Source organism: Salvelinus alpinus, chromosome 35, assembly GCF_045679555.1.
Source record: "Salvelinus alpinus chromosome 35, SLU_Salpinus.1, whole genome shotgun sequence".
NCBI classification, from domain to species: Eukaryota; Metazoa; Chordata; class Actinopteri; order Salmoniformes; family Salmonidae; genus Salvelinus; species Salvelinus alpinus.
In genome coordinates this window covers 11,138,215-11,163,288 of record NC_092120.1, presented here as the reverse complement: position 1 = coordinate 11,163,288, position 25,074 = coordinate 11,138,215, and the positions used below count along the sequence as shown (strand labels likewise).

The 25,074-nt window shown below is 41.7% G+C and overlaps 1 protein-coding gene across 1 annotated transcript in view; it reads right to left on the bottom strand.

Moving 5' to 3' along the window:
- Positions 1–9,792: 9,792 nt before the first annotated feature.
- The window catches only part of LOC139564447 (ribosome biogenesis protein BMS1 homolog), a 43,410-nt gene continuing 28,128 nt past the window's right edge, over positions 9,793–25,074 (bottom strand). The window contains exons 18-22 of the mRNA XM_071383978.1: positions 21,454–21,576; positions 18,216–18,363; positions 12,870–13,045; positions 11,343–11,504; positions 9,793–10,577 (exon numbers count right to left, since the gene is read on the bottom strand). Coding sequence (XP_071240079.1) covers positions 10,350–10,577; positions 11,343–11,504; positions 12,870–13,045; positions 18,216–18,363; positions 21,454–21,576 — 837 coding nt within the window. The 3' untranslated portion in view covers positions 9,793–10,349. The remainder of the gene's footprint in view (positions 10,578–11,342; positions 11,505–12,869; positions 13,046–18,215; positions 18,364–21,453; positions 21,577–25,074) is intronic.

The following is a 25,074-nucleotide window of genomic DNA, read 5'->3' as shown; positions in this document are numbered from 1 at the left end:
AATTGCCTAAACTCAGACATTGAGCCCAATGTTTGGTATACAGTCAAACAATGCATATACAGTTTTCCTTACAAGCTAGAATATTTTAAATTACATTTGAATTTACTTTAGCGGTTGGTTCTTCAGCTGCTCGAAATTTGAGACAATATCAACTGGAAAGTTTTGTTTACCCAACTATTTAGAGCACAGGCACTGAAGATGAATGTCTATCACCTGGCACATGCACAAAACCACGTAAACACCCGTTAGTATGCATCGCGTGCATGCACTTAAGTCGGTTTAATAATACTTTCCTGTGGATACGTAAAACAAGATTGACCAGTTGACGGACCAACACCACGGACAATCGACCGAGGTAAAGACAGTTTCAAGTTGGATATTCGACGGATATTCACGCTTTCAAACCTCAATAGCTTTCAAACCACTTGAGCCACAGACTCCAAATAAGTGTCATTATGTTGGAAAAATTGCGCTTTCCAAAGCCAATAAACATGTGGAAATGTGAGCAGCATTTTGTATTCCTAGTTGAATAAGTACAAACTTTTTTTACATTCGAGTTTCAATAGCTCATTGGTCATGTGACCTACATGACTCAAACAAGGTCCAGAATGTCCACTGACTACCCTTCTATATTGCACACCCTTTAGTTTGTCCATTTTCATCTCACAAGATTTTACATGAATTTTTCTAAATTTAGAATTTCAATAACTCCTTGGTCATGTGACCTCGTGACTTCAGACAAGGTTCAGAATGTCCACTGACTATACCTTCATATCGCACACTGATGTTTGTCTACTTTCATATCATGCTATTAGACTTAAATCTGTAAGCTTTGTAGGCCTTCATTTCACATGGGTGTTTCATATGCTCTTTTTAATCACAGTAATAGGCAGGGATTTGTCAGTCAGAGCGAGCTTGATAAAGTGAAAGAATCCTTTTCATAGCATCACTTTCATTTACTGTACATTAAGACAAATCCTTCTATGTTGAGTATTAGAACGCAGTTTACATAACCTGATAATGACTTGATATTTGAGTGCATTCACAACAAGCCACCTGCAGACAACTTACAAAATGCAATTTTCTGATGAAAATAGTTATTAGATGCATGGCCTACTATTTCTAACTGGAAAAGTAAATTCCTACGTCTTTTGTGAGTAAAATCCTTTTTCCAAAGTTGATTTAGGTACATTTTTGTGAAGAGGTATGGGGGGTTGTGATATGGGTCATTTTAATAGTAAAATCATTTAAGGGATCAATTCATTTCTATATTGCTTTTCCAGTATCTGCATGAACCATTAGGCCAAGTGTTTTTGGTTGACCCTGCTGGACAGAAAGAGAAGGAGGAATTGGAACACACTGCATTTAAATTCAGGTCTTAGTTATTCCATTGTACCGGATCTAATACATATTAGCATTTTACCTGCATTCATAAGTGTAATAATTTTTTATGACATACTGTGAAAAACTCTTGGCTGCTGGCTCTGTCACTTTCAGACATGCGCAGAGCAGACTGAAAGGGGAAGGGTAACTCTTGACTTGAACCACAGGGGTTCTCTGTAAAGAGAGTAATTCAAAAGGCACAGACTCACCCATTGACTTTCAATTGGCACCGTTGACCTGTATTCTCTCCTGCTTGGCTCTGTGGTGCACAGTCTGGCAGTCTGACTAAAGTGCCAGAGGTATGAGGAGAGACATCCTCCTTTGTATTTATGGGAACAAATATTTCCTAACACTTTGGATCCTATTCTTGGACAGTTAGAAGACACAATGCATCAATGAAAAAAAAAAAACGAATTACTGTCCATGAGTAACCTCAACCTTGTGGGTCTGTGGGTGTTTTGGGCTAATAAAGTGCCAACTAAATTCTACCTGTGACGAGTCTCTCATGCCCCTATGAACGGGGACACAGGCCAAGAGTTTTTAATCTAAACCAGACCTTTTTTACAGGAGTACACTAACCCCTAATTGGGGCTCTTTTCTTGACACACAGTAGCAGTTTACCAGATAAGAGGTCAAGAAGATCAAAAAGTAGATTGTTATAAGGGTGTATTACGTCCTGTGCTGGCCCCATTGTCATATCCATTCTGGATTCTGAGTGGTAAAATCACAATATGTGTATACATTTTCCCCCAAGACAGAACTGCCAAAGGGGGTGGATTTGCAATCTACTGCAGAGTTCTGTCAAGCTATACAGGTCTGTGCCCAAACAGTTTGAGCTTCTAATTTTAAAAATCCACCTTTCCAGAAATAGGTCTCTCACTGTTGCCACTTGTTACATACCCCCCTCAGCCCCCAGCTGCACCCTGGACACCATATTTGAATTAATTGTCCCCGATTTATCTTCAGAGTTTGTAATGTTAGGTGACCTAAACTTGGATATGCTTAACACCCCGGCCGTCCTACAATCTAAGCTAGATACCCTCAATCTCACCCAAATTATCATGGAACCTACCAGGTACAACCCCAAATCCGTAAACTCAGGCACTTTCATAGATATCATCCTGACCAACTTGCCTTCGAAATACACCTCTGCTGTCTTCAACCAGGATCTCAGCGATCACTGCCTCATTGCCTGCGTCCGTAATGGGTCCGCGGTCAAACGACCACCCCTCATCACAGTCAAACGCTCCCTAAAACACTTCAGCGAGCAGGCCTTTCTAATCGACCTGGCCCGGGTATCCTGGAAAGATATTGACCTCATTCCGTCAGTAGAGGATGCCTGGTTATTCTTTAAAAGTGCTTTCCTCACCATCTTAAATAAGCATGCCCCATTCAAAAAATCTAGAACCGGGAACAGATATAGCCCTTGGTTCACTCCAGACCTGACTGCCCTTGACCAGCACAAAAACATCCTGTGGCGTACTGCATTAGCATCGAATAGCCCCCGCGGTATGCAACTTTTCAGGAAAGTTAGGAACTTATCGGCAGACTCAACAGCCTTGGTTTCTCAAATGACTGCCTCGCCTGGTTCACCAACTACTTCTCAGAGTTCAGTGTGTCAAATCGGAGAGCCTGTTGTCCGGACCTTTGGCAGTCTCTATGGGGGTGTGTTATGGGATTTTTGTGTTTAATGACTAAAATATGTATACATTTGACTTAGATGTTACTGTATGAATGAAACTTATTATAATCATAATGCTGAATGTAATGTGTTCCTTATTAGAAAGAATGGAGTTATCTTCAGACAGGCTGGAATGCTGTGTTCCTTACAGGACATTCTGTCTCTACCCAGGGAGGGGAGAGACCATGGGTTGGTTGCAGATAGTTTAACAGGTGGCAGACAGTAATGAGAACTCTAACTATACTGCCATTGTATTCTAGAGGAGGATGGACATTAAGACTTATGACATCATCTTTATTATATAACCTGATGTAAATTGTACTATGATTCAGTACTCTTGAGAATAAACGCTATTGATTGATTGATTTTAAGACTGGTTTCTGTCCATTTAATGCTGATAATTATCTTACAACTTCGTATTTATGGGCAGAGTGTTTTAATTGAATTGGTTGATAAACAGGAATTAAAATTCCTTTAACAGGGTGCCACAGGGTTCAATTCTCGGGTCGACTCTTTTCTCTGTATATATCAATGATGTCGCTCTTGCGGCTGGTGATTCTCTGATCCACTTCTACGCAGACGACACCATTCTGTATACTTCTGGCCCTTCTTTGGACACTGTGTTAACTAACCATACAACTCTCCTTCCGTGGCCTCCAACTGCTTTTAAATGCTAGTAAAACTAAATGCATGCTCTTCAACCGATCGCTGCCCGCACCAGCCCACCCGCCTATTATCACTACTCTGGACGGTTCTGACTTAGAATATGTGGACAACTACAAATACCTAGGTGTCTGGCTAGACTGTAAACTCTCCTTCCAACTCTACTTCTCTTGACTTCGGCGATGTCATTTACAAAATAGCCTCCAACACTCTACTCAGCAAATTGGATGCAGTCTATCACAGTGCCATTCGTTTCGTCACCAAAGCCCCATATACTACCCACCACTGCGACCTGTATGCTCTCGTTGGCTGGCCTTCGCTTCATATTCGTCGCCAAACCCACTGGCTTCAGGTCATCTATAAGTCCTTGCTAGGTAAAGCCCCGCCTTATCTCAGCTCACTGGTCACCATAGTAGCACCCACCCGTAGCACGCGCTCCATCAGGTATATTTCACTGGTCACCTCCAAAGCCAATTCCTTCTTTGGCCGCCTTTCCTTCCAGTTCTCTGCTGCCAATGACTGGAACGAATTGCAAAAATCACTGAAGCTGGAGACTCATATCTCCCTCACTATCATTAAGCACCAGCTATCAGAGCAGCTTACAGATCATTGCACCAGTACATAACCCATCTGTAAACAGCCCATCCAACTACCTTATCCCCCATATTGTTATTTTTATTTTTTTGCTCCTTTGCACCCCAGTATCTCTACTTGCACATTCATCTTCTGCACATCTATCACTCCAGTGTTTATTTGCGAAATTGTAATTATTTTGCCACTAAGGCCTATTTATTGCCTTACCTCCCTAATCTTACTTAATTTGCACACACTGTAGATAGACTTTTCTATTGTGTTATTGACTGTACATTTGTTTATTCCATGTGTAACTCTGTGTTGTTTGTGTCACACTGCTTTGCTTTATCTTGGCCAGGTCGCAGTTGTAAATGAGAACTTGTTCTCAACTGGCCTACCTGGTTGAATAAAGATGAAATTAAAAATAAAATCAATTTAAAAATTGTGGGAATGTCTCATGTCTGTTCTACATGTAGTGTTGGTACATGGAATATTCCTCAACTGCATATATCATAAATTGCTATTGCAAATAGAAGTATTATGTTCAACAACTGACATTTTCAGATATTATTTTGACGAACACACTTTGGTGCTTACAATTCATTCCCTATTGTCATAGATTTGGTGGGCACTGTCATCTGTGATCTTTGCGATATGACTTTAAGCACGTACTGATGAAACTGTCACTTAATATTTTTTTCTTAAAGTCTACAAACGCTCGACATTTATTCACTCTGTGATTGGGTTGGATCCTATATGCTACTTTTATTATTGTCCTGTAAATGGTTCAGTGCCTATAATTTAGGCTGTGTGTAGAATGGGGCATAAAGGAAATGACCTCTACTAGATTATAGTGATAAAGAAAACAGCATTCAAATTTGGCTTGTGTATTCATTTGCCTATAACTCATAATTCCATTATTTTTACATAAAAAAGAGAATACTTCAAAATGAGAAGATCCTGCCATGGAAAAGACTGGGCAGACAAAGTGTAAAGGAGGGGAAATAACTCACACCATGCAGCAGGACACCTTCAGCTGTGGGGTCTTTGTAATGCAGGTTTGATAGTTATATTTTCAACAATGAATGGTTAGCTGTTGTGACAATTAGGTCAAAAACAATTTTATTTTTTGGTGTAGCTGGTCAAGGAAGTTGCACAGAACTTCCCCAACATCCCAAATTGTTATGGAACCTTCAAAAACACATGGAGCAAAAAGAAATGGCTGAGGATATACTAAAAATGTCTGGTATGCATTTAATTCAAAGTAAATGTAAATTCTTTATTTTTATGTAGTTGTGTTGGACAGCCATATGTTCAATTCATGCCTATGATTTCAGAGTTCAACAAAGCCAACAACTGCTTCATGTGTGCCACTGATAAAGAACCTGGATGTGGCCCAAAGACTGACTGGGTTAGTAACTTTATTTAACATGTTTATAATCTTTTGACAACAGTGACAGCATGCAAGACCAATTTATGATATAACACAATGGATGGCTAATTAGTCATTCGTCATACTGCATTGATATTTGATATTATTTATAACGTGTTACACTTTGTTTTGTTTTAGATTGAATGTTTTGCATGCCAACGGTGGTTCCATGTGCTGTAACTAGGAATGAAGACAAAATTGTTCAACAGAGTAAAGAACACAAACTGGAAGTGCAGTCTTTGTTGTTGAAAATGTATGCTATACCCCATCCACACTGAAGAGGCTCTGAAATGCACATCAACCAGGGATAAAGAGAAAGTTAACTTCAAATAAGTATGAAACATTTCATTGTTACATGTCTGTTGACATGTTGGAAAAGATTAAAGGTCTACAACTTCTGTTTAATTTGTCAATATTACATTTTTATTCATTGATTTACTGGCCACCATTACTGTGGTTACATGTTCAGTATATATGACCAGCAAACCCACTGCAGCCTACCTCACTCTCCATCCCTGCTTTGAACAATTAATAGCATGACTCTCGTACTTTCCCCTTGATGGTTGATATTAACAACGAAAGGAGATATTATCTGTCTCTCTCCTATTGTGTACCACTGTTAAATACTGTGGAAAAATAAAAAACAGGGAAAATAAGTACTTAGAACTACCAATTATTATAACTATTAAAGAAAAGGGTAAACAACACTGGACTGAACCCCCTAATTGTCAATCTAATATTAATGTACAACAATATATTAGAGACATAACTAGAGGATATGCAATATGGGTGTATATCCACTGCACGCTTCTTAGGTGTGTAATTGACATGACCAAGGAGCTATTGAAATTTAAAACTATGAAAAATGTACGTTACACCACAGGATTTTACAGTACACAAACAAGAGTGCAATATAGAAGGGTACATTCTGCACCATGTTTGAAGTCAGAAGGTCACATGACCAAGGAGCTATTGAAAGTTTACATTTAGAAAAATGTATGTAAAAACGTGTGAGATGAAAATGGACAAACTAAAGGGTGTGCAATGTGTAGGCCCCCTGAGTGGACATTCTGAACCTCGTTTGAGTTCAGTAGGTCATATGACCAAGGAGCTATTCAAATTCAAAAATGTAAATAAATAATTTTCAAGTGCGAGATGTAAATCGACAAAAAATAAGTGTGCAATGTGTGTCTATGCCATCGGGTTAGCTAGAATCAGCTTTGAAAGTTTTAGGAGTAATGGTTAAATAGCTATTGAAATTTGATTTGTCACTATGTTACGGTCCCTAACTGCTGTTGGTGGACATAAGACTACAGGCGAATATCCGTCGAATATCCAACCTGAAACTGTCTTTACCTCGGTGGAGAATCGGCAGAGTTCAAATATAATTTTGTTAAACATTTGATACAGAACAAGGGACGTTTTTTTTTTTTTAGATGTGTGTATGGCGTTGCCTACACAATTTAAGGAATTGCCACGTTTCGTGACTAAGCAGCAATTTAATATCTGCAGATAGACTAATAAAGCACTATAATTCACCTTTTGCCCACCTTGCAGTGTTTTGGTTGATGTTCTGCATAGCTTGTAAGATCATTTGAGAACTTAACCATTTTTGCCATTGTATCCATATTCTTTACCACAAAGAATGACACATTCACTGTGCTTTCTCTATGGGGACAAGTTAACGAAAACAGACAACCAAAATTTAGTACCACAGTGCATCAAGCGTGAAGTGGAATTTTCTTCTTTCCTTTACCTGCACAGATTTAAAATAGGTGCTGGATTGTTGAAGGCAACTCCCTGGTAGCGACCCACAATAGTACTTTCAGATATTTGGAGTTATCATATCAGTGCAGAATGCAGATGAGATGAAGGAGTCAGATCCAGGCAAAATAACTGTAGTTAGAGACATAGTAATCAGCTGTTGCACACGAGATTCCCTAAAAACACACCGCTACGACCGAAAGTGACTTTTCGTAGCAGGTTAACCCTTTTCCTAACCTTAACCTACTTCTAACCTAGTAAGTTTAGGCAAACGGTTCGTGAAAATGCTTTCCTAACATGCTACACTTTATTTAACTTTTTTTTTTTACTGAAAAAGTCTATGGTAAACACAGGCTTCGATTTTACACGTTTTATTCTGAGATCATGTTCATCCGCTGATGTCACTTTGTGAACATTGAAGCATTCATAAAAGGTCATGTTAATCGACTATCTCAGAACACAGCGTATAAATTCTCCTTATAATGTGTTAATCTATATTCGAATGACCACTAACAATGAAAATACATGTTCTCAAAGATGGATGGCAGGTGTGGGAGGAGGCGAGATCAGGTGGGACCATTGTAGCCAATGAGAGGGCAGATACGGGTGACAACAGGCCATAGAGACAGAGGACTCATTTTTGTATCTGACAGTACCAAAAGTACCACAGGTTGAGTCATCATACCCATAAACAGGGAAGCAAACTAGTCACCTTTCGGCCCAATTCGCCATTTTGAATCCAAAATAGGTGACATACGTGACTCGTGTAAGCCACTATAGAAAGAGTTGAAAATTACACCACATACTTTCCCTCTTTCTCACTACAGTGGATACAAATGGGTATGCCAGGTGTACTCTCTGTCTGAAAGAGACCCTTTGTTGGCATAATTGATATCATGCTCTGCTGGCACATTGTAGAACAGATGTCTACAGGCAGAAAGTGTATAATGTGCAGTGTAGCCCAAAGATATTGCTTTTGTTGAACTTGACAGTAAAACGTGTGTTTCTGAGTGGGATTTGATTTTTTTTTACTCAGGATATTTTTGCACACATGTAGGCTTGTGTACTTGATCAATGTCTACTATAGTGACCACTATAATAGAGCAAAAATAGAATGGCTGTTTGTTTCGTTCTATTTCTACTTTAAGAAGTTTTTTCCCCAAGAGCAATATTTGTGTGTGTGTGGTCACAAGCGTTCTATTATAAAGGCTGCCATGGCTAACTGCAAAATTTGTGGGTTTTTTTCTTCTCAAGACCTGTGTCATTTGCTGTAAAGTCTAGGCAACAAATAACATTGGATTGCTTTGACATTTTTTAGCTGTGAGTTAGGTTCACATTAACCACTTTTTATTTTACACAGACTGATCATGTAGATCATATTCTTTGTTGTTTAAACCTGCATTTCCCCCTAGCAGGATTTTTTTTGCTTGCTCACTGCAAAGAAAAAAAGGGTCACCTTTTTGGGCCCTCACGAGTTTGCATCCCTGCATAAAACCTAGTGGTCAAACAAGGAAATGGTTCCAATCGCTTTTCCACCATTCATTTTTCTCCATGGGGGTTTTAGAAAATCATAAGGGCCGTGTTTCGTGTCGGCGTACCCTGGCGTGACATTTTGATAACCATGTAAAATCTCTCTAGTCTAGGACAAGGTGGCTTTTATCAATATATTTGCCTGTATTTAACCCCCCCAAAATGAAATGCTAATGTAGCCATCATAAAGAACTACAAATGCCACGATGATCTGAACGAGACTGCCGAATAGAGGCAAAGGTAAGAATCTTTGGATTAACTATCTAATGTTAGCTAAATTTAGTAATGAATAAATGTCTTTAAATTTGACAATTCTGTGAGCTGCCTTGTACAAGTTTTAAATTGACACAATACATGTTAGCAAAGGTGTCAGAGATGACGTGCAGGATCTTGTAGGGATTTGTAGTCTTGCATGGTCTAATTAGCATTTTAGAATCTGAGTGTAAATAGAGCCGAATATATTGATGTCACCTTATTTACCAACATTTACATGGTTATCAAAATGTCCTGCCAAGTTAAGCCTACACGGAACACAGACCTTATTTAAAATGGTGGAAGTCCAATGTCCATGCTAAAACAGGTTATATCCATGATGAGTTCTCTCTGACAACAGGCACAACTTCAAAGTTGCTGAAATGCCATGTGCTTCCACTTATCAGTGCATTCCTAACAACCTAGCCATTATGAAACTTCTACTCGATCAAAATATATTATAGAATTACACTTTACTTTTATGCTCTTTTAGAGTTAAGGCACACGCATACCATTTTTGTAATTTATTTTTTATTTAAACACCACACAAGATTGAAGCTGGAAAAGTGGTCAAGATATGACTAATATACAGTTCTTTCTAGTTCCACTATGGAACCACTCAAAATGAGGTGTCAATAACTGGCGTTGAAAAACCACATTACACAACCAGGCTACAGAAGCTGAAGGATGTTCATCTATTCCTTGCATTTGCACTGTCTGCTACCCCAGTACTGCAGACCCTCTGGGTGAAGATCCCCCTAGGTACAGATCTAGGATAAGCTTCCCCTCCCCCAATCTTTCCTTCATACTGGATGCAGAGACATAAAAATCGTATCCATGAATGAGTTTCTGACTCTAGGGAAGAATACAAAGGGCTTCATTGCCAAAATCCCAAAGTATCCCTTTAACGGGGAAACTGCTAAACTGACCCAAGATCAGCATCTAGGGGCGATTTCACCCTACTCCACTGCAGCCCAACAGATTATGCTTAAACAGAGGATTAATTCCATTCCATTGGTAGGCCGAAAAGTTATTACACTGGTCTTTAAGAGAGTCACATTGATTTACAAATCAGTCATCAAGCGGGGCCCCTTTCAGACTGGACCTCTGACTCTTCTTCTCCTTCTGGCCCATCATACGGTAAAGCTTCTTCTTTGCCTCCTTCTGCCTCTTGAGCTTGTCCTCCTCCGCCTTGTCCCGCTGCCGCAGGAAGCCCTTGTGCTTAGCGTGCTGCGCCGTGTGCGCTTTCTTGCTCTTGTAGTTGTGCACTGTGCTCAGTGCGCTGAGCAGCGCCGCCACCTGGTGGACAAGAGAGGGCACATGCTCAGATTTCAAATGCAGTGTCATTCGTGTGTGGTTGTGTCAGGGGCAGTCATTGAAGCCACAAATGTTCAAGGCTGATTGCGGTACTGCAGGCAGTACTGCAGGTATTGTTGGCAGAAAACAGGACCCCCATTACAGTGACTGAAAAAATGGCAGTCTTCGTGGTCCATCTTACCGTATAAAAAATTATAAGACAATCATGGTACCAATAATTACTTTAATACACCAGTTGTAGGTCCTTGAAACAATTATTTTAAAATCTCACACAGAAGTTATGGATAATCAGTTGAAGGGGCAGCACTGAGCCTGCAACGTCACTTAACCAACTTAATTTGGCTTCAATGTGCTATGGAGTCTTCACATAGGAATGAATGTCATCCCGTGATCAATGGCTTTGTCCATTCATATATACAGTTATTGATGTGCGTGCCCACCATGTATTATGGGGGGGGGGGGGGGGCGACGGTGTAGGTTTTTGTTACAGCCCAGCATTTACACAGATTTAGATAATCAACTTTGTCTTAAATCTAGACCTCCATTTGTTGAATCAAATGTGTTACTGCTGGGCTAGAACAAAAGCCTGTACCTTGGCCAGTCCGATTTCTTATAAAATAAGGTGGTGATTGTTTTTCGCTTTCACAGCATATTAGTACATCAGAGAAAAAGAAAATTAGCAAATCTGACAATCATCACAGAATCCAATGGGATTTTTCATTATTGTTTCCATAAGGAGACCCTTACCTTCCTCTCGTGGGGCTCCCGTATGACAGCGGGCCTCTGGAGGTCCTTGGGCGTCTTGCCCTTGGGCTGGTCCTGTTTGGGCTTGCTCTTGAAGGGCAATGCCTTCTGCAGCTCCCTGGGGATGTGCAGCTTGTTGAAGTGGCGCTGCGCTCGCACCACCGGCTGACAAGGGGGGAGAAAGGGTCAAGGGTTAGGTCAGAGGTTCAGAATCCAACCAGGCCAATAGTCTGGCTTAAGCAGATACCTTTTCATACTACAGATGCTGTGAGACATTGGAGCTGAGGACGGATGTCAAATGGTGCCAGAGAAGATGGAGCGTTAACGTGGTGAAATCAGTTTTAGACAAACTTTACTGTCCACGCAATGTGGAAAGTTGCCTTCAGTTTCACATACGGACAACAGACATTAAATGCGGGGCGCTAGTTAAAGAGATATGTTTATTCTGATGGGCGAGCAAGAAAAACTTGTAATATTGGTCACCATGGATGTCACAGTGACATGATTTGGGAAGCATGACGACAAGCCTGTTGTATCGAGGTGCCTGCCAACCAGAGGTGCTTCCCACTGGGCAGCTGTATCACGGTGTTGCTGGTGTTAGCTAACGTAGCCAAATATTTTGCGCCAAGTTTTTTTATTCCAAGTAGGATAGCAGCCTATATGAGAAATAACTTCTATTGGTAACCACCTGGATGTCACCGCGTGATACAGTCTGATACAGTCACCAGGACAGTGTCCTTCGCCCCCGCCTGCCGAGCACAGCTTTCCCACAAATCCTTTAACCTTACAGCGAGGGAAGTAGTCAGCTAGTTAGCTAGCGTAGCCAATATATCAAGGTGACAGCTAAAGCACAAGCAAAAGTGGTTGCTTAGTTGTAGTGATTTCCCCCCGAAAATATACAAGTAGGATATGTATCCAAAAAGTATTACAAAACTAAATTAATCCTGAACACTTTCCCAACGTCGGCCACTACGATATGTAGTGGCTCAAATGATGTGTGTAGCGCACTAACGCCCTGGACCAGAGCTAATGTGCAGACTTGTATGTGTGCAGTGCACTAACACCCTGGACCAGAGCTAGTGATAGAGTATAGCTCTGGTCCAGGGTGTTAATGCACTGCACACATGCCATCTGAGATGCAAAAACACTGTCTGAGACACACATGCATGACTTTTGAGATTCGCCTTCAGTACGCAGCTGGATGGTTCTCAGATTGTCAGGAAGTAGGAATTGCACTCATAAATGAATCTGTGTGGTGTTATGTTTTGCACCATTTTTATTTACCAAATGCTTGAAGTTAAGTTATTCACCTAAAATGACTAATAAACACACCTCTTTTGTGAACAATAAATAGTTGATACTCTAACTGCCTCCATATTTAATAAATTGAGCTTTATCAAAAGATCAGGTCACACTGTATTTGGATAGTCCCCTATAGATAATCTACAGATGGTCAAACTGTTGATATGCAACTGCTTGCTAGGGTTACGGTTAGGTTTAGCAGCAGAACAGTGAGCGGACATTCCTTACCTTGTACAGCGAGTCTGTGTTCGGCTTGTTGCGGATCCCCAGGTCGTGTTTCAACTGGCCCACCGTCCTCATGCCCGACCAACTGTCCTTCTGGCCCGCTGGCATCAGCAGGGAGGTCACGGGGTTGTAGAGCTGAGGGACTGACACCGGGTACCAGGAGCGCAGGAACACAATGTCTACACACACACACGTAATTAATAACATTTTTCCTGACCCCAATTATTTGACTGGTCGATTGTTTGGCCGACAGGCGGTTGGTCGACAAATATTGTATTCCGTTGGACAGTAGCAAATATATATTTCTCAGTGAACTAATCCATTACGGAGGGCGAGACTAATCATTGTCAGAGTGAACACTGTTTGCAGAGCGCACAACCTATGCTACACTTGTGAGAAACCAGTTGATTTATTTCATTACATTTATGAGTTTTGTCAATTTAGTCACTATTTAGTCTTTTGTTTGGAGCACTCCTGTCAATGTTGAGTAAGGTTTACGCATAGAAATAGGTGTATTGGCTACCTGGCCTGATCGCAAATGTTGACATATAAATGTGCCCATTTCGGGATCTGATAGAATTTCTGATTGGCTTAACGCACCATCACTAATGAGCTATGGAGCTTCTCAAAGTAATGTTTTCTTCACCTCAAACAAAGTCTGTTTTTACATCCATTGAGAATGACAATTCCTGTGCCGAGCTCACTGGCGCAGGAAACTCTGGTTGTGTCTACATTTGACACATAAATCAAATCAAATCCAAATCAAATTTTATTAGTCACATACACATGGTTAGCAGATGTTAATGCGAGTGTAGCGAAATGCTTGTGCTTCTAGTTCCGACAATGCAGTAATAACCAACAGTAATCTAACCTAACAATTCCACACTACTACCTTACACACACACACAAGTGTAAAGGGATAAAGAATATGTACATAAAGATATATGGATGAGTGGTGGTACAGAACGGCATGGCAGATGCAGTAGATGGTATAGAGTACGGTATATACATATGAGATGAGTACTGTAGGGTATGTAAACATAAAGTGGCATAGTTTAAAGTGGCTAGTGGTACATGTATTGCATAAAGATGGCAAGATGCAGTAGATGATATAGAGTACAGTATATATACATATGAGATGGGTAATGTAGGGTATGTAAACATTGTATTAAGTGGCATTGCTTAAAGTGGCTAGTGGTACATTTTTACATAATTTCCATCAATTCCCATTTTTAAAGTGGCTGGAGTTGAGTCAGTATGTTGGCAGCGGCCGCTAAATGTTAGTGGTGGCTGTTTAACAGTCTGATGGCCTTGAGATAGAAGCTGTTTTTCAGTCTCTCGGTCCCTGCTTTGATGCACCTGTACTGACCTCGCCTTCTGGATGATAGCGGGGTGAACAGGCAGTGGCTTGGGTGGTTGTTGTCCTTGATGATCTTTATGGCCTTCCTGTGACATCGGGTGGTGTAGGTGTCCTGGAGGGCAGGTAGTTTGCCCCTGGTGATGCGTTCTGCAGACCTCACTACCCTCTGGAGAGCCTTACGGTTGTGGGCGGAGCAGTTGCCGTACCAGGCGGTGATACAGCCCGACAGGATGCTCTCGATTGTGCATCTGTAGAAGTTTGTGAGTGCTTTTGGTGACAAGCCGAATTTCTTCAGCCTCCTGAGGTTGAAGAGGCGCTGCTGCGCCTTCTTCACAACGCTGTCTGTGTGGGTGGACCAGTTCAGTTTGTCCGTGATGTGTACACCGAGGAACTTAAAACTTTCCACCTTCTCCACTACTGACCCGTCGATGTGGATAGGGGGGTGCTCCCTCTGCTGTTTCCTGAAGTCCACAATCATCTCCTTTGTTTTGTTGACGTTGAGTATGAGGTTATTTTCCTGACACCACACTCCGAGGGCCCTCACCTCCTCCCTGTAGGCCGTCTCGTCGTTGTTGGTGATCAAGCCTACCACTGTAGTGTCATCCGCAAACTTGATGATTGAGTTGGAGGCGTGCATGGCCACGCAGTCGTGGGTGAACAGGGAGTACAGGAGAGGGCTCAGAACGCACCCTTGTGGGGCCCCGGTGTTGAGGATCAGCGGGGTGGAGATGTTGTTACCTACCCTCACCACCTGGGGGCGGCCCGTCAGGAAGTCCAGGACCCAGTTGCACAGGGCGGGGTCGAGACCCAGGGTCTCGAGCTTGATGACGAGTTTGGAGGGTACTATGGTGTTAAATGCTGAGCTGTAATCGATGAACAGCATTCTCACATGGGTATTCCTCTTGTCCAGATGGGTTAGGGCAGTGTGCAGTGTGGTTGCGATTGCGTCGTCTGTGGACCTATTGGGTCGGTAAGCAAATTGGAGTGGGTCTAGGGTGTCCGGTAGGGTGGAGGTGATATGGTCCTTGACTAGTCTCTCAAAGCACTTCATGATGACGGAAGTGAGTGCTACGGGGCGGTAGTCGTTTAGCTCAGTTACCTTAGCTTTCTTGGGAACAGGAACAATGGTGGCCCTCTTGAAGCATGTGGGAACAGCAGACTGGGATAAGGATTGATTGAATATGTCCGTAAACACACCAGCCAGCTGGTCTGCGCATGCTCTGAGGACGCGGCTGGGAATGCCGTCTGGGCCTGCAGCCTTGCGAGGGTTAACACGTTTAAATGTTTTACTCACCTCGGCTGCAGTGAAGGAGAGCCCGCAGGTTTTGGTAGGGGGCCGTGTCAGTGGCACTGTATTGTCCTCAAAGCGGGCAAAAAAGTTGTTTAGCCTGTCTGGGAGCAAGACATCCTGGTCCTCGACGGGGCTGGTTTTCTTTTTGTAATCCGTGATTGACTGTAGACCCTGCCACATACCTCTTGTGTCTGAGCTGTTGAATTTCGACTCGATTTTGTCTCTGTACTGAGACTTGGCCTGTTTGATTGCCTTGCGGAGAGAATAGCTACACTGTTTGTATTCGGTCATGCTTCCGGTCACCTTGCCCTGGTTAAAAGCAGTGGTTCGCGCTTTCAGTTTCACGCGAATGCTGCCGTCAATCCACGGTTTCTGGTTTGGGAATGTTTTTATCGTTGCTGTGGGTACGACATCGTCAATGCACTTCCTAATGAACTCGCTCACCGAATCAGCATATTCGTCAATATTGTTGTTGGACGCGATGCGGAACATATTCCAATCTGCGTGATCGAAGCAGTCTTGAAGCGTGGATTCAGATTGGTCGGACCAGCGTTGAACAGACCTGAGCGCGGGAGCTTGTTGTTTGAGTTTTTGTTTGTAGGCTGGAATCAACAAAATGGAGTCGTGGTCAGCTTTTCCGAAAGGGGGGCGGGGGAGGGCCTTATAAGCGTCGCGGAAATTAGTATAACAATGGTCTAGTGTTTTTCCAGCCCTGGTAGCACAATCGATATGCTGATAGAATTTAGGGAGTTTTGTTTTTAGATTAGCCTTGTTAAAATCCCCAGCTACGATGAATGCAGCCTCAGGGTGTGTGGTTTCCAGTTTACAAAGAGTCAGATAAAGTTCGTTCAGGGCCATCGATGTGTCTGCTTGGGGGGGAATGTATACGGCTGTGATTATGATTACATGTGACTTCTGCTATCAGAATACAAAGACTGCAATGAAAAGACTGGTCTAGGTGTACAAAAGTGTGGTCTGATTGTGTTCAGATCTGGCTGCCCACTTCAGAAGATAGTCAGGCTGCATTGTGTGCAGTAGGCGAAATCTACACTCCTCCCACAAGTCTCAAGAATACTTCTGTTCTGGGACCTTTTTATTATAACGGAGTAAATATGTCCCTAGTGTGTGAGTAACGTGTTTGCTGGCCTCATAAATGCTAGCCAGCTAGCTAATATTTGGAATATACTTTTTTGGGACTAGTGTTACGCTAACCCGTTTGCAATCCCTTTGGCGTTGCTAGTTAGCTGGCTAGTTAGCCACAGAAGTTAGCTGGCTACTTAGCCACAGAAGTTAGCTGGCTACTTAGCCACAGAAGTTAGCTGGCTACTTAGCCACAGAAGTTAGCTGGCTACTTAGCCACAGAAGTTAGCTGGCTACTTAGCCACAGAAGTTAGCTGGCTACTTAGCCACAGAAGTTATCTACTGCCATCAGTTGTTGTGTTATCATATTTTGCCTATTTCACCATTTCTAGAATGCATACTGGCATTTGAATATAGGTGGGAATAGGGAATCCAGACACGGTAGACACGTTTAAATGTAGGCGTAGATGCATGACGCGTACGGAATTCCGTGAACAGAACTCTATGATCAGAATACTGAAGCTGCGTGAACTGTCAAGTCTAGACACGGCCTCTGGGCCCAGAATATTTTATACAATATTGCAAGGCGCTTCAGGCCGGACCTAAGTTAATACAATGTTTCAAGTTCGTTGCAGAAAGGCCACGCGTAGCCAATGTGATTTATAGAATATTTATTTTTATCAGGATATTTTCTACCTGCAGGATGCAAGGTTTTTATGTTGACTTTATAGGCTATTTTTACATAGTTGGCAATGGTAGAAGTTACTTTTTAGGTTAATCGTTTTAATTTGGATAGACATTATTATAAATAAAATGAAACTGTTGCACGAAAATGTACATATGAAAACCATAACTGGCACGTGATCAGTAGAAATGGTAAGATAAATTTGCATTCCACACAACTCCTTGTATAGCCCATTACCGGCAACTACAGATGCGTAACGGCAGAATCTGCAAAAGCCAGTAGGAGCTGGGGGAGGATTTTTTCTGCTGGTTATCTTGATCTCTGGCTCCCTCGAGTCATGCGTCTTATTTAATCAAACAGTGAGCTTGAAGCATCAGACAAGCTCAATGCATATATAGTTGATTTGATTAAAAACACAAAAGGTCTATATATGGAAAAATATACGTTTTCAAAAATGTTGACCAATTGATTGTCCAAAGATCAAGACGCCTTTCGGTCAACCAGTATTTTTTTTAGTAGGGGACAGCCCTAAATAACATATACCAGGAGCACAGGTAACCAATATCTACAAAACACACAATTCAATATCTACACATAAGAGTAATGAACAACATGTAACAGGAGCACAGGGACGCAATATGTAAACACACCCAGAAGTACTAGATAAGAATATAAAGGCAGTATTCCGTCTAAATTACTGTAACGTCCATAGACGCTTACATGAGATGTGCAACCAAAACAGTAGGAGCAACCTGCTGCAGGCAATACATTAATTTGTCAAATTGTATAAATCCTATTACTCCTGGAATTTTCACCATATTACTTTCACCTATCCAAGCCTTCAGATCTCCATAAGCGCATAGAGGGTAGGGTGAGGGGGCTACGGGTTGTTTTTGGGACTATGAAATGCTCTAGACTGCGCCAGTTGCTCACCACTCATCAGCAGCCGGTCTTCGAACGTGGCTCTGTAGGCTCCCGCCGGCGTTGACAGGGCCTTCTTAATTTGACCTCTGACCCCACTGACTGTTCGGATGGAGGCCCCTTCAAATTTCGCCACCTCCAGCACGCTGTTGAACATCCCCTGGGAACAAAACAGAGGTGTAAAGCTCACATTTTTCTGAATTTTTTGGGGTGGACCTGAGTCTCATTCATACTCAGAGTAGTAGGGCTGATATGACTTTATATATTCACACAACTTCTAAGGACATATACATAAGGTTTACATACCAAATTTCACGGTCCCATGTTCATCGGTTCAGTTCTTATCACACCAGGACTATAAGGGCCATCTAGTGGTGTAGCGTGGCCGACTTTGAATGCAGCAACTAATCATTCTCAAATTCATTAGAGGCTAATTCATTGAGTCTATAGATGGGTTAGCTGACAACGTCACGAAAACTATGTGCACAGAAGTGCAGAAGTGAGTTGTGATTCTGGATGCCCAGATAGCTACCAACAATGACAAGAAACTGCCATGTGGGGAATCGTAAGTGACTCGTTTCAGCTAGTTTAATCTTGTTCTTGATACCATGTCTTGTTTTGAGGTGTTTAAACTGATTTAAAGTCAATACTAATATGGCTAAAATTGACTAGCTAGCTAACCAACAACTGTAACAATGTTTTTGAGAGACTAAACATTGGAGAAGAAATATAGGTTTACATGTTGTTGACAATCTAATCCAGCCCAGTCTGTTTTGCCCCATAGCAGCGCATGTGTCGGTTTTGTTGCTAAACAACCAACCCGTCTATATACCAAATCTGGAGTCAAATCTGATTTATTGTTCATAAGAAGATTTGTAAAGGATTTTTATCATTAGCATATGTGCTAATGTGCATCTATTGGTACAGTGCACCCATATGAATACAATAACAAAACAATTCTAACCCATTGAAGACTGATGTAATGAGTCGAAATACAAAATCTGGAGTGAATCTGATGCACGGTTCATGAAGAGAAGATGATTGAGTATTCACGTTACATATTCAAATAATGAGTTAATAGTTTCTTTGTTTTTTGAGAAATCAATACCAAATACAGTGAGTTTCATCTTAGGGAAGTCCATGGTAGCGATTACAAGTTTCAAGTTGATAGGCCACTGTGGAGTGGATTTACAGTGGTTAAAATGGACACGTAAAAATGTTAAGTATTTTTGTTAGCATATTAGTCCCAATATGCATCTACTGGTATAGTGTGGCCATCTTTGAATGCATCAACATTATTTTCTCATTCTTTAGGGACTATTGCGATCGGTCCAAAGACCACATTTGGAGTGAATCTGACTTAATCATAAAAAATCTTAATGGACTATTTGAAGCATAGTTAAAGTGATTTGTTAAATGAGATTTTTTTTTTTTAAGTAAGGAAACTAATTCCAAACTTAACATGGTTCATCATGGTAATGACCCTAAAAAAAATATTTCCTAATTTATCAATAACCCAGCCATTTCTTAACAAATCCCTTAGCTTTTTTTCAAACTAAGTTAAGAGATGTACCATGGGCACACATACATACAGTTGAAGTCGGAAGTTTACATAAACTTTAGGTTGGAGTCATTTAAACTCGTTTTTCAACCACTCCACAAATTTCTTGTTAACAAACTATAGTTTTGGCAAGTACTTTTTCCAACAGTTGTTTAGTCAGATTATTTCACTTATAATTCACTGTATCACAATTCCAGTGGGTCAGAAGTTTACATACACTAAGTTGACTGTGCCTTTAAACAGCTTGGAAAATTCCAGAAAATGTCATGGCTTTAGAAGCTTCTGATAGGCTAATTGCCATCATTTGTGGCAATTGGAGGTGTACCCGTGGATGTATTTCCAGGCCTACCTTCAAACTCGGTGCCTCTTTGCTTGATATCATGGGAAAATCAAAAGAAATCAGCCAAGACCTCAGAAAAAAATTTGTAGACCTCCACAAGTCTGGTTCATCCTTTGGAGCAATTTCCAAAGGCCTGAAGTACCACGTTCATCTGTACAAACAATAGTACGCAAGTATTAACACCATGGGACCACGCAGCCGTCATACCGCTCAGGAAGGAGACACGTTCTGTCTCCTAGAGGTGAACGTACTTTTGTGCAAAAAGTGCAAATCAATCCCAGAACAGCAAAGGACCTTGTGAAGATGCTGGAGGAAACAGGTACAAAAGTATCTATATCCACAGTAAAACGAGTCCTATATCGACATAACCTGAAAGGCCGCTCAGCAAGGAAGAAGCCACTGCTCCAAAACCGCCATAAAAAAAAGCCAGACTACAGTTCTCAACTGCACATGGGGACAAAGATCGTACTTTTTGGAGAAATGTCCTCTGGTCTGATGAAACAAAAATAGAACTGTTTGGCCATAATGACCATCGTTATGTTTGGAGGAAAAAGGGGGATGCTTGCAAGCCGAAGAACACCATCCCAACCGTGAAGAACGGGGGTGGCAGCATCATGATGTGGGGGTGTTTTGTTGCAGGAGGGACTGGTGCACGTCACAAAGTGAATGGCATCATGAGGTGTATGTATGTAAACTTCCGACTTCAACTGTACATACTTTGGTCTTATTTGGATTTATGGTTCATGAGAATACGTTTTTCCAAAATGTCCAAGATGGAGGGAAATCTATCCCAACAGACCTTACGGGTCCTTGAGGCAAATTTGTTCAGCATGAGGAAAGACACCTACATGAGGAAAGACAACAACCGTTTCAAATCTCTAGGTCAAACAGGGTGATGGATATGAGGGTTTAAGTGAGTGATTACAATAGCGCCCCCTGTAGGCCAAATAGTGCCATTATTTTTTGACCAAGTTACTCATGGCCTCTAGTGTGTGCCAAATTAGAAAAAGAAAAAAGAAAAAAAACACCCCAAAAATCTAGTTATTTGAACATGTCAAGAAAAGAAAAAAATGTTTCCCAGCTTTGCTGTGAACCATTAATTTTATATTCATATATTCATAAAGCATTATGTACACAGTTGGTCCATAATTTCCACAAGCATTTCACTACCCTCAAATTAACATCTGCTAACCATGTGTATGTGACAAATAAAATTTGATTTAGTGTTAGATTATTTATCGTATTCTGTTCTACAACAGATTAACAAATGCCTCAAATGTCTACCACAAAAAGTAAATATATTGTAGCTGAACTATGGTATGTCAGTAGTGCTATGAGGTGCATCCTACCTTGATGAATGATGTGTTCTTGTAGATCTTGTATGGGTAGCCAATCAGCTTGAGCTTTTTGACTATGGTCACCGATTTGTCCAGGTCAAGGACGACTCCTGTAGCTGCGATGCGGAAACTGGTCTGCAAGAGAGAGAACGGAAAACTTCAACAAAGATACTACTAGAAGTATCCCATACTGTGTACTGGTGCATGGTATGTTACTCCTGACAAATGAAAATGAGACATCTTCGGTGTAACAGGTGTACGTATTGCGCTAATAATGACAAATTAATACAAATATCCAGTTCACAAATATCCAGTTCACCATTTACCGGGTATTTACATAATATGGTAACATTTTAAAGAGGAGCTGAACTCAAAAAACAACTTCTCTGGTTGAAGATATTGCATCAATTTGAGTCGTAAACAATTGTACTAGTTGCAAAATTTACTAAAAAGCGTAAGTGGTAAAAAGTCAATATCTTCCAAAACTGAGATTTGCGGCTGGCAGCACTCAAGTAATTATTGATTTGGAGCACGGCAACATGCGACCCGATCGTAGCAGCAGAATCAACCTACAGCCCGAGTCAATACTTTGTAGAAGCACCTTTGGCAGCGATTACAGCTGTGAGTCTTTCTGGGTGAATTAATCTCCCAGTGTCTGGTGGAAAACAGACTGAACAAGGTTCTCTTGTAGGATTTTGCCTGTGCTTAGCTCCATTCAGTAATTTATTTTATCCGGAAATACTCCAGTCCTTAACAATGACAGGCATACAACATAGCATGATGCAGCCACTACCATGCTTGCAAATATGATGAGTAGTACTCTGTTGTATTGAATTTAGAACAAAAAGTTAATTGCTTTGCCTTATTTTTTGCAGTATTACGTAATTGCCTAGTTGCAAACAGGATGCATGTTTTGGAATATTTTAAATACTTCCTTTATTTTCACTCTGTCATTTAGGTTAGTAATGTTGAGTAACTACAATGTTGTTGATCGAGCCCCAGTTCTCATATCCCAACCATTAAACTCTGTTTCAAAATCACCATTGGGCTCATGATGAAATGCCTGAGCAGTTTCCTTCCTTTCCTGCAACCGAGTTAGGAAGGACACCTGTATCATTGTAGTGACTGGGTGTATTGATACACCATCCAAATTATAATTAACAACTTCACCATACTTAAAGGGATATTTAGCGTCTGCTTTAAAAAAATTAAAAAAATAATGCATCTACCAATCGCCATCCTTCTTTGCGAGGCATTGAAAAACCTCTGTTCTTTATGGTTCAATTTGTGCTTGAAAATCACTACTTGATTTAGGTACTTTACAGATAATTGTATGTGTAGGGTACAGAGATTGGGTAGTCATTCAAAAATCATGTTAACCATTATTATTGAACACAGAAATGAATCCATGCAATTTATGAGATTTGTTAAGCACATTTTTACTCCTGAACTTATTTAGGCTTGTCATAACAAATGGTTTGAATACTTGACTCAAAATATTTCAGCTACAAAGATTCCACTTTGACATTATGGAGTATTGTGTGTAGATGAATGACAAATCTAAATTTGATAAATTTTAAATTCAGGTTGTAACAACAAAATGTGGAAAAGGTCAAGGGGTGTGAATACTCTGAAGGCACTGTACATGTAAACAGGGCTGAAAAGTGACTGCAAGCAGGAATATATAAATACTTATGGTATTATACTAGTGGCAATATATACATGTAAACAAGAGTAATAGTAACTGGTAGCAGGATAAAATAGATAGATACTAAAGGTAATGGCAATCAATTTAACAGCATTGGGGGGGGGGGGGGGAGTAGTTGTTTAGCCATTTAACAGTCTTATGGCCAAGATATAGAAGCTGTTTAAGTCTGTTGGTCGGAGCCTTGATTCACCGGTACTGTCTGCCGGATGTGAGAACAGTCCATGTTTTGGGTGATTGGAGCCTTTGGCAATTTCAGGCCTTTCTCAGACACTGCCAGGCATGCATGTCCTCCCAGGGATGCGCTGGGCCTTCCGCACCACCCACTGTAGGGCCTTCCGGTCAAGGGCGGTGCAGTTGCCATACCAGACAGTGATACAACCAGTCAGGATGCTCTCCATGGAGCAGCTATAAAAGTTCCTAAGAATCTGAGGGGCCTTGCCAAATCATTTCAGCCTCCTGAGGGAGAGGCGGCACTGCCATGCATTCTCCACGATTGTGCTGGTGTGAGAGGATCAAGTTAAGTCCTCAGTTATGTGGACACCGAGGCACTTGAAGCTCTTGACCCGCTTTACTGCGGCCCGTCGATGTGGATCTGCACCTTCCCCTCTTTCCTGAAGTCCACGATCAGCTCCTTGGTCATGCTGGCGTTAAGGGAGAGGTTCTTGTCCTGGTCCCACACGGACAGGTCTCTGACCACCTCCCTGTAGGCTGTCTCATCACCGTTGGTGATCAGGCCGACCACCATCGTGTCGTCAACAACTTGATGGAGTTGAAGTCGTGCATGGCCACACAGCTGTGGGTGAAAAGTGAGTACAGAAGGGGGCTAAGCACACACCCCTGGGGGCCCCCCCCATGTTGAGGGACAATGTGGCAGAGGTATTGTTGCCTACTCTTACCACCTGGGATGGACCCGTCAAGAAGTCCAACATCAAGTTGCAGAGGGGGGTGTTCAGTTCCAAGGTCCCGAGCTTGGAGGGCACTATGGTGTTGAACGCTGAGCTGTAGTCAATGAACAGCGTCCTCACATGGTATGCATTCCCTTTTTCTAGGTGGGAGAGGGCAAAATGGAGTGCAATTGAGATTGCGTTGTCAGTGGATTTGTTGGGGCATCATGCAAATTCTAATTGGTCCAGGATGTCTGGGATGATTGAGTTAATGTGTGCCATGACCAGCCTTTCAAAGTACTTCATTATTACAGATGTGAGTGCTACAGGGCGGTAGTCATTGTGGCAGGATGCCTTAAGAGTTTTTGGGAACAGGAATGATGGTAGTCAGCTTGAAACATGTGGGGATTACAGACTGGGACAAAGAGGTTGAAAATGTCAGGGAAGACGCCTGCCAGCTGGTCTGCGCATGCCCTGAGGACATGCCCCGGAATAACGTCTGGCCCAGCGTTCTTAAGTGTTGACCCGTTTAAAAACCTTACGTCAGCCTCAGAGAGAGAAATTACCCAGTCCTCTGGATTAGTGTGGGCCCTCATGCAGGGGTCTGTGTTGTTTTTGTTGAAACCTGCATAAAAAGGCATCGAGTTTGTTTTGTAGAGAGGCATCGTTGGGCAGATCACGGCTTCCTTTGTAGTCCGTAATGTACTGTAGCCCTTGTCACATGTATTGGAGCTGGTATAATAGGATTCCACCCTGTTCCCGATATTCTCCTTTTGCCTAGTTGATGGCTCTGCGGAGGTCGTAGCAGGACTTCTTGTACGCGTTTGTGTCTTCAGCCGTAGCCTCGGGGTTGGCTGCTGTGTTGCATCCAAGTCAGGGATGTTAACCCTCTACACTCCAGCCCGTATACGGGTTGTAAAATGTAAGTGCTTAAATTGGAACACAGTGACTGTACAGTAACATGCTATATATGACGTCAGCATTCAGGGTCTCCGCTTTACAGCGCTATATGAGATTCAACTGACAGATGTTCTAAACTTG